At 45.1% G+C, this 11,280-nt stretch overlaps 1 protein-coding gene across 1 annotated transcript; it reads left to right on the forward strand.

Moving 5' to 3' along the window:
* Positions 1-1,523, forward strand: LOC136540000 (late embryogenesis abundant protein 17-like). Its single transcript, XM_066531988.1, has 2 exons — positions 1-894; positions 971-1,523. The coding sequence occupies exons 1-2, from the start codon at positions 113-115 to the stop codon at positions 1,257-1,259; spliced, it is 1,071 nt and encodes a 356-aa protein (XP_066388085.1). The 5' UTR covers positions 1-112; the 3' UTR covers positions 1,260-1,523.
* Positions 1,524-11,280: the final 9,757 nt, after the last annotated feature.

Below are 11,280 nucleotides of genomic sequence, written 5' to 3' on the forward strand. Positions count from 1 at the left end.
CCCAGTAACACGATCTAGTAGCTCAGAGACCAGGCGAAACAAACACTACTGCGTTTCGAGAGAAGCCGAGACTAGAGAGAGAGAGGCTACACCGAGTCACCGACCGACCGCCATGGCATCGAGGCAGAACACGCGTGAGGCGCGCGCCGAGGCCGACGCGCGGCGCGCCGTGGAGGAGCTGGCGCGGGCGCGTGACGAGCACCTCGAGAAGGCGGAGTTGAACGCCCGCTCGGCCGCGGACGAGATCGCGCGCTCGCGCGCCGACCGCGGCGGCGCCGGCGCCGGTGGCGGTGGCATCCTGGAGAGCGTGCAGGAGGGCGCCAGGTCCTTCGCTAGCGCCGTGGGCCGCACCTTCGGCGGCGCCAAGGATTCGGCGGTGGACAAGACGGCGCAGCCTACGGGCGAGAAGCACGGCGAGTACAAGGACTACACCGCCGAGAAGGCCCGGGAGACCAAGGACAGCGTCGCGCAGAAGACAAGCGAGACGGCGGAGGCGACCAAGAACAAGCTGGGCGAGTACAAGGACAGCGCCGTGGAGAAGGCGAGGGAGACCAAGGACGCGGTGGCGCAGAAGACTAGCGAGAACGCGGAGGCGACCAAGAACAAGCTCGGGGAGTACAAGGACGCGGCGGCCGGGAAGGCGCGGGAGGCCGTGGACACCACCGCCGAGAAGGCGAGGCAGGCGAAGGACGCCACCAAGCAGAAGGCCCAGGAGACGATGGGCGCCACCGCCGAAAAGGCGAGGGAGGCCAAGGACGTGACCAGGCAGAAGGCGGGCGAGTACACCGAGGCTGGCAGGGAGGCCGCGCAGGAGGCCAGGGACAGGACCCGGGCCACAGCGCAGACCGCCGCCGACAAGGCAAGGGAGACGGCCAGCACTCACGACACCGATAAGTATGTCCTGCCGTATAGCAACAGTTAATCTCGAGTGATCGAATGATTGTTGATCGTGTGGTTTAAATGCACGCAGGGGGCAGGGACAAGGTCTGCTGGGGGCGCTGGGGAACGTGACGGGCGCGATCAAGGAGAAGCTGACGCTGGGCCAAGGCCAGCAGCAGCAGCAAGTCGATGTCCGGCTGGGCGGCGAGGACGAGCGCGCGGCGAAGGAGTGCGCGGCTGAGAAGGCGGCGTCGGTGTACTTCGAGGAGAAGGACCGGCTGATGCGGCAGCGCGCGGAGGAGCGGGTGGACCAGTGCGTGGAGAAGTGCGTGGAGGGGTGCGCCGGCTCGTCCTGCGTGCACCGCCAGGGGAAGATGTGATGGCGTGGCGCGCGCCCGCCGCTACGTGCCGCGCCTTCGTGTGCCGTCCCTGCATGCGCGTTAGGCGACAATAAACTGTTACACTAGTAGCCTTCCGTGATGTTTTACTTCTGTGCCCTTTTGCTGTTATGGCTATGTTTATTTTCGCTCCTGTAAGTTACTGAGCACTTTGGTACTTACGGTCTCTAACAACCAAAGACTTAAAATACAAGATCTATTCATCCTTTAGATAACCTTATAAGTAAATGGTTTAATATCTATTTTTGATCTTCTCGGTCTTCTCTAATGTCTCTTCAGAAGATAGCATACTTAGATTTGGATTATATATCTGTCGACACCTAAAATGGATCTCTAGGAGAGATTTGAGTTATGTCTCTTCTGGAGAAAGATTTGAGTTATGTCTCTTCTGACATCTAAATAGGTTTTCAGAGAGAGGATACTCAGATTTGGGTTATGCCTCTTCTGGCTCCTGGCACCTAAAATGAGTTTTCTATAGGTACTCTGTTTGAGGCTATAGGTACTCTGTTGGAGGCGCAGACTATATGTATTGTGTTGAAGACTCATTTTAAGTTTGAGTTCCGTAATAGGTCTCCTATTGGAGACAATCTAAAACTGCCTCCAACAACCGCAACCTAAAATACAAGACCTATTCGTCCTTTGAGTAGTGCTACATGCAAACGGTTTAATACTTATTTTTTGTCTTCTCCAACGATAAGACATAAAAGACAACTATTTCTATAAATGGATCTTCAGGAGAGAGGATACTCAGATTTAGGTTATGCCTGTCCTAACACCTAAAATAGATCTTCTATATAGGCACTCTGTTAGATGCTATAGGTATTATGTTAAAGACCTATTTTAAATTTGAATTACGTAATAGGTCTCCTGTCGAAGATAGCCTAAGACACCGTTTGGATGGGAACACCTTTTGTAATGTAGCAGTGACTCGTTTTTCTCTTACCTCTGCTCACCTCTACAAATAAAACTGCATGTAAGTCAAGAGTGAAATGCACTACGCATCCGTGGGTGTTATATAGGTCTCCAAATTTCAGAATGGTATTTTTAGTTCTAAAGTTAAGTTCAGGTCTTATCAAGGTCTAAACGGGCGTCCTAAGTCTAAACGGGCGAAAGTTGTCTTTAGATGCAAGCAGGCATCCTAAAGTTGTCTATGAGTGCGGGGTTAATAAGATCCAAAAAAAGGTTTATCGATCCTAAGGATACAAATCCATAATAGACATATAAAAATTATTATATGCCAAGTAACATTAAAAGTAAGGGGTTTCGAAGATGGAATGTCTAATGTTTTTTTACTTGGAGAATTAATAAGACTATTGGGAGCGGAACGAGAGCAGGGCGAGCTTTAAATGAATCGATCTATTATCGGACAATCTTATTAGGAATAACAAGGGCTTCTCTGAAGCAAGTTTTCAAAGCGGAACGACGAGTTTAGAAGGCACGTTCTTGAAAGAGCAGGCTGACTATGAAACTCACATAAGGCTCACGATCGGGTGCATTGTTGACTCAAGGGCAGTTTCATACCCATTCTATCCGGGCCTAAATGCTGGAGTTCCTGAATGAATTCTACTTTCTTAGAAGGCTTCCTATATACTTAACACATTGACATCTAAGGCTATAGTGCTGCTTCTAGTGATTTGCAGGGTGCCTCCCGTGGGCATGCCTGCTACGCTCTGGATAACTTACAAGATAAGTTTATACGTGCCACCTATCATTTGATACTGCCTGATCAAGTCTTTGGATCAAGTATGTTTAGAAAAAAGAATATGCATATGAAATAAAGTAAGAGGATGCACGAAAGCTGTTACGCTAACACGCATCCTCGGTATCTAAAAGCTACCGTCAAAGAGGGGATTGCCATAGCTACCGTTACTGAACTCTGATCAAACTAAAACGAAAAGCTTGGTCTCATCCAGATTTAAATGGGCGCTTACTTGACCGGTTAGGGTATTATTTAGGTCTAAACGGGCGCTTATCTGACCCAGTTTCAAAATAGTATTTTTAGGTCTCTAAGTTAGTACGGTCTTATCCAGGTCCAAACGGGCGCTTACTCGACTGGTTAGGTGACGAGGCATGCTAACTTAGCGCTTATAGGACCTGACAGATGGGGCCCATATGATAGCTGTAAGGCTCAATTTTTTTTTAAAAAAATCGTAATACGACCTCTGACTAGTCCGTCATCGGTTCTTAAACTTGTACCCTTCCGGTCCCTAAACTTACTAAATGATCATCTAGATACCTAAACAATATCTGGGTCTCATTGTTATCCTATTGAACCTCAGTGCAATCCTCAAGCTTGTTTACCTGTGTGGTTCAAGTCCCAAACTATCAAAACGCTCCCAATAATAGACCCTGAGCGCAATGGTGTCCACGTGGCGTGCCCCCTCGACGCCGAGCTCCTGTGTGGCCGGTCGCTTTCCGCCACTTCCGCAACGGCCATGCATGGGGAGTCGGCCAACTGCAACGGGGGCAAGGGATGATCATATTGAGTTCCATATTAAATATGTCGCTCAAGCTAATGTTTTATGAAGGCACATCGCCCAGACATTCGGCACCAGCAGCGCGTCCGGACGCAGCTCAGCTAACCGAACCGTGGGCTAGCATCATGGCCACCAACAGGACCGTCCCATCTTAGCATCCCGCATAACAGAAAAACTAAAGGGACTGAAGCGCCACCTATCCATGTAACAGAAGGTGCCCGCGTAACAGAGGGGAGAGCGTGCGCTCGTGTACACGCCGCCATCCCCCAACGCGCCCCATCCACTGCCCCACTCGCGTCCCCTCCATAGTATGAGAAGGAAGCAAGGTAGCGGAAGGCAAAAAAGGAGACACCAAAGCGAGACAGCAGAAGGCGAGAAGGGAGATGCAACACCGGATCCACTTTTAAAACATCCCGATACAATACTTGCAACATACCGAAGATAGATAAAACACTTAAAACATGTGTCTGAAACACTTGCAAAACATATGAAACACTTGAAAACCATTGCAACACATACACAACATACAAATAAAATACTTGCAACATATGTGTGAAACATATGCAACATCTAGATAAACACACTTACAATATACGTCTGAAAAAATAGATGAAACATTGGGAATAGATGTTTGCAACATACGTGTACAACCATTGCAATATATGCAACATCCTGATCTACTTTTATAACATCCATACGAAACACTTGCAACATACCTCTAATACATCTGAAATACTTGAAACATACGCTTGCAACATGCACTTTGAGCGCAATATCACCTTGCTGCTCGGACGAATGGAGCTTATCGTGGAGCTCGATGCCACGGAATGCGCGTGGGTCACCGATGCGGAGCTCATCGGCGGCATGGACCTCGGCAATGGCCGCAGCAGGTGGATGGAGCGCAGGCGCGACGATAGGCGCGAGTTTGGGCGGAGGCGCGTGGTGCCAGCGGGGACGGCGCCGGCACAGTCCATCCACGAACGGGGGCGCGCAGGCCTAGGTCCACGGATGAGTGGATGAGGATGAGCCTCGTCCGAACCGGAGCTACGGGATGAACGCCCGTGGCATATCATTATCGAATATTTTAACTCACCACATGGCGGATAATATTCATAATTGTATGATACAAAGAAAAAATATACAAATATAAATGTAAGACATATATAGTAATTCGTAATTAAAGTTTATCGTAATTGATAAAGAGTATAAAGATCTATTAAAATATGAGATAACCCCTTAGAATTGCTAGCCAGTGCAGGAGCACGGGTTGGTTGCTAGTAGAAATTAATTCATATTGTTCGGTGGCTTACGCATTATATTTGGAAATATGCATATCTGATCACCTTGTTCTCCAAGATGACAAGATACACAAGATGAACTCACACGTCGCTGACCGACTGTCTGCAACTTCGACTTGGTGCCCAGCTGGCTCCTCAAATTGTTCCCTCCTCTCAAGTATCTCATGCACACACTCTCATATCTATTCATATAATTCCTAATTCTTTTTGTTCACAACTGATATCATTTAACCAATACAGGGTCGAATTAACGCAGATTATTATTAGAATTTGTTAAATTATTGTGTTATTTCCATAGTTCTCTACGTTGTTCAGTGTAATCTCAACTTAGTTAAATTTAACTATAGTCATCACGACTACCCTCTTCTTATTCCATTTCACATCGATTACTGTACATTTTTCTCAGCAAATATTCATTGTGTTTAGTCTGTCAAGGCAAAGATTTTTAGTTTGTTGCTTCATTAGGATTTCCGTATCCAAACTCCAAAGGATAGACCATACCCCGGAGTGTTCTGCGATGAGTAGTTATTAGAGACTCAACAGTACTGCAGACGAGCTTGCAACTCAGTGGTTGAGCCCTGCTTGTGGGAGGCAGTCGGCCGGGGTTCAAACCTTGGTCCTGCACCTACAGGGCGTAGCTCCTCCGGGTTCCAGGCCGCCCCAGTGTTGGAACTGATGGGGCCCATCTGTTGGCCCCATTCAATGAAAAATTGTCATTCCCATATTTTTTTCTTATTTATCCCTTAAAGGGCATTCTACAATTAATTCCGCAAATTTTTAATGAGCTTTCTCAGAGATGAGGATGTGAAAGTGCTTCTGTACAACATATTGAGGAAAATTCTTCTCAGATATATATTTGTTCTTTGTATTATCGAAACAGAAAGAAATATTATATGGTCAAATGGGAAGCATTGGCCACACCTCAGGAGTTTGGAGGCTTAGGTTTTGTAGATACTAGAGCTATGAATATAAATGGATCTAGAAGTTGGACAGTGGAGAGAACATCATGGCTTTAGAGGTGTTGAGAAAGAAGTATCTTAATGACCAGAGCTTTTGTCAAAGCAAAGCTAAAGGAAGTTCACAATTTTGGCAGGGTTTGATGGGGGTCAGAGACTGGTATGAGAGAGGAACAAGTTAGAAAATAGGAAATGGGAAAAAAGGTAAGGTTTTGGCATGATGTCTGGCTTCACAGCTGCCCACTCAGGACCAGTTTCCCCAGGCTTTACAGGATTTGCAGACAACAGGAGGTCTCTGTAGCTGACATGGAAGAGGTGGAATGGCGTTAGATCTAAGAAGAAGACTGGGTCCAGAAGAGGTGATAGAATGGACAGATCTTATGAATGATCTTGAGCAGGTTGAACTTTCTAATGAAGAGGATGTTTTGGTGTGGGCCTTGGAAAACTCAGGGAAATTCTCAAATAAATCACTTTAAAGGTTGATGACAAGCAGTGGCGAGATAGATTTAAGGATGAAACAGCTCTGGGAAGAGAAGTTGCCACTAAAGATCAGGATCTTTCTCTGGATGTTATGGCATGACAGGATTCTAACAGGGGAACAGCGCCAAAAGAGGAAGGGTAGAGGTTCTGAGAAATGCAAATATTGTGATAAGCTTGAAACCAGAAACCATCTGTTTTTTAATTGCAATATTGTGCAAGTCAAACGGGTGTGGGTAAGGGTTAGTCTGAGGTGGGGTAAGAGGCCTATTTTGGTCACTCATTTTCAGGATATGATTGGTAGTGTTGAGGTGATGAGAGATAACAACTTTGCATATATCATTCTTGCTGCTGTTGCTTGGAGCTTATGGAAAGTCAGAAATGACTTGGTGTTTAATAATGTCTTGATCAAATCTCCCAAGGCGATCAATTATATGATTGTTGGATTCCTGACACAGTGGACGAAGATGCAGAAGGAGAAGAACGGGCTGCTGATGGAGGATTTGATTTTGAAGCTAAAGGAAGACTCCGAGCCTGGTGATCTGAAGATGGTGACCGAGGAGCTCCTACATAGACTTTAGTCTTTTGGCATTGCTCAGATGTCGCTCAGTTTTGTTTTGCTATGATCCTTTTCTATCTTTTAGTATTTTCGAGAGAGGTTTGGAGAGGTGTGAGTTTGTGTGACTGAACTCTTTCGTTGTGACGCTATAAGCTGGTATCCCCAGCATCTATCGCTTTCAATAAGCAAGGACAAGGCCTTTGGTCTAAAAAAAACATTCTGACGGTAGCATATTTTTTAGGGAAAACTCACGCATTGAGAATCTGACAGCAAAATATCCTTTGTAGTCTGTGCTATGTATACTCATAATCTTTGCATGAGACTGAGGTTTTGGGAGCAGGAAAAAAGAAAGTGCTAGATACATTCAGATATTTGTGGAAAAATACAACCTTACTACCATCCTAGGAAATAATTCAAATTGAATGAATATATTACGAGCCAATCATTTGAATTGTTAGCTTGCATGCCTCAATTTTTTCTATATGGTTTTTAGTTCTAGGTGTGCTTAGCTCTCTTTGTATGTATCTTGGACATGGAATTGGAAAATTGAAGACTGAAAGATCGAGGAGTAATAGAGCACCAGGGCACATGCTTGTCGAAAGATGCAATCACGCCACTGCTCTCCGTCAGGCTATGTGGAAGCGGTGGGTTATACAATCAGAAAAGGATGGCCACACTGCTGGTAGTTTCAGTAATAGTGTTCTACAAGCTGGAGAGAGTATGTCTCTCACTGCAGGCTTTGTTGAGTTTCTAAAACGGTTTATGGAGTTTGTGTTCCTAATGAGGCAAAAGGGTGCTCCATCAGATGACAAAGAAGAGCAATCTTGTTCAATGGCCTGCACAATTGATGATGCTCGATTATGATTGCTCATTTTTTTGGCCATAGTCGACTTGTTGAAAAGCTTGGTGCAAGTACAACCTGATCGCTCCGCATCGATCATGCATCAAGCTATAAGTAGGAAGGCCAGCAGCTGCAAAGCTTTAAAATGGAGGTGGTTAGCAAAGAGGAAAAAAAATGTTCCCGATGAACTTGCACATATTTCCATTATATTGTGTAAGACGAGATTGTTTCAAGTGTCCCAAACTGTGTTGGGTCTTGTTCTGTAGTGACATTGCTGAATCCATATATATGTGTGTCTTGTGCATGTAAATTAATATCACTGTAGCGTTAGCACAGGCAGTATACTAGAGTATGTAATAACTGTGTAGTAACTCAAAACAACAAAGGATATATCGGTAGTATAATAAAACATAAAAACTAACATATCCAGAAAGACGTCTAAACCATTCCTGAAACTATGCTCTTACATTTCCTAAACTTACCTAATGCCATAACCAGATAGATAGTTCCTCAGTATATGGTGCACAAATGGACAAGCATGCAGCTTACACACATAAACTTTGTCTTCACAAAATATTACAACCAGAATGAACTATTTGTTAAATATTTAGGCAATTTCAGTATCATTTTAATCCAGAAAAAGATTAAGAACAAGTTTGTGGCCTCAGAAATGTACACGTGTGATTCAAGTGTCATGAACATATACATGATACTAATCATCAAGATCTTGATCGTTGTAAAAAGAGGATGAACTGCAACATACAGATATCCCGCTCGATGCAGTGCAGAGATGTAGTAGTGCCGATCTCCCACCGCCAGGAAGAAGAGGATGTCGTGGATCGATTGATTGAGCAGTCGTGTAATCGCTCCCAAAAAAACCTGATGGCCACCCTTCACCTGAGCAGATGAATGCTAATACGACTCACTTTCAGAGGCTTGCTCTCCCTATTCCCATGCTTGCAGGAACCGGGACGGGAAGGCTTGGCTGCAGCGGAAGCGTGGATGTCTTCCGCGCGAGACACTAAATGCTTATAGCCAGGAAGCAGAGCAGGCACAAGAGCTAGCCATAGGAGATCAAGAGTCGGAAGTGGAAGAGATGTTCATGGAAGAAACTCCCGTCATCATGAGCGAAAACTCCTGTAACTCTTGCTATTAGGAGCAGAAACTCCCGTAACTCTTGCCATTAGGAGCAGAAACTCCTATAACTCCCTCATTTAGGAATAGAAACTCCTGTAACTCCTGCCCATAATTGGCTTGAGTGGCAAAACCAATTCATGCAACGCATGCGCGTGTGGCTCACTCTTATCCTTTCTCAACTTCTCCATGTAGGCAGACATAGTCCGCACATATAAGTCGAGTCAACATTCAGTCAAAAATATCATTTGGGACTAAATCATATAGCGCACAATATTTAATACGGGCCAAAGAATTATTCAATTTAATTAGATAAAATATTAGGCTTAGCCCACATTAAATCTAACAATCCCCACCAAATTCTAGGACACGTGTTAAATAATCTCAAATCCACAATTCTTTGATATACTAGGGTTTCGACGGAGACTATTAAATTGAACATCCATCTAAAACAGGGGCTACACTCATTCGCATCTAAACAATGGACTATGCCTTGAATTGAAAGTTTTGTGCGAAGTGAGTTTCACCAAAGTTCTTTTATGGTACTAGGCTGCTACACTTATCCCCTCTGGTTGAAGCATATAAGTCACATTTCGAGGCCTTTCATGAGTATCTAGAGATTATCCACATCTTATAGACTGTGATTAGCAGTCGAACTCATATAGGTGTGTTTCTTCTAGGATGTTCTATAGGACAACATCTCTGCTTAAATAATCCACACGGATCACTTTAAGCTATAAACCATCCTGCCTTAGCCTTATAGCATAGGAGAAACGTGCACCTCAAATGATCTAGACCTTATTATAGGGGTCTCTCCATCACAGTCAACGACTAGCTTGTTTCACCATCCTACTTCACGGGATCTCCGATCACATAGAACATGTTACCACTATGGAATGACTTCATTTGGGTCTCAAGCCCATCTCCCTCGCTGCACCTTCTATCACATTGCGTGACAGTCTCTTTGTAAACTGATCTGTCAGATTCTGAGATGTATGGACATAGTCCAACACTATTACTCCGGAGCTTCTTAGTTTTGACAGACTTCAACCGCCTCTTCACATGTCTTGTAGACTTCATATTATCCTTAGAACTTTTCACTTTGATTATCATTGTCTGATTATCACAGTTTATAGAAATAGTCGGTATTAGTTTTTTAACTACCGGTAAATCCATAAGGAGTTCATGACGGCAGTCAGCTTCAACGGTATCTAATGTTGTGAGTTCTACTTCCATTGTTGTCGTCGTTAAGATGGTCTACTTGCAAGACTTCCATGAAACAACATCACCTCCAAGTGAGAACACATATTCACTTGTGGCGTAAATCTCATCAGCATCAGATATTAAATTTGCATCACAATAACCCTCTAATACCCTCGGATACCTAGTATAGTGAATGTCATAGCTCATAGTCCCTTTTAGATAGCGTAATACCCTTTCAAGAGCATGCCAATGATCATCTCTCAGATTTGAAACAAACCGGCTAAGCATGGCCACAACAAACAACATGTCAGGCCTTGTTGCACTAGCTAAATACCTAAGTGAACCAATTATTTGGGAGTATCTCAATTGATCCCGTGCTATTATGTGATTTTTCCTTAATAGCACACTTGTCTCGTAAGGCATGGATGAGGAGGAATCCCTCTTCATTCACTACCTGGCAATTAAAGGTGCGGTAACGCCGCACAAGGGGCACAAAACGCCGAACACCGACGAAGGTGACGGCGAGCGCCTCTCGGTCCGCCGGCTACGGAGGCATGAGAGAGGTAGACAGATTGTCTTGTGGATATTGACGCGCTACCATAGCCCACGGACCAAAAAAATAGGGATGGCAAGAGGAGGAGATGTTAGGTTTCGAATGATTTTATGAGGAACTGACATCTTCGCCGCCTCTTACCTCCCTGCCCACAAAATCCCTTCTAGCATCAGCTGTCGTAGGATGCCACATAGGCTCCCTGTCGCCATGAACAACTCCCAATGAGGGGAGTCCAGAATGACTTGAAGTCATGGCCATGAATAGTTTGAATGAAGAACTCATACTTATAGGTCGGAAGGAAGACCGAATGGCCCAAGACTCCCCCGCCGCATGGCAAATCATGGGGGAACATTGCCATCGCCAGATGCTCGAGTGAGGATGGGAGGATCAAGGCCCTCACAAAGGTGAGCTAGTACAAATGTTGATAAGACTACTTGATTTCGCTTGGGTCATAAACCCCGATGCACGACGCACTGGCAAGGCAAGGTTCAGCGGTCATGAACCA

Source organism: Miscanthus floridulus, chromosome 2 (genome assembly GCF_019320115.1).
Source record: "Miscanthus floridulus cultivar M001 chromosome 2, ASM1932011v1, whole genome shotgun sequence".
NCBI lineage: Eukaryota > Viridiplantae > Streptophyta > Magnoliopsida > Poales > Poaceae > Miscanthus > Miscanthus floridulus.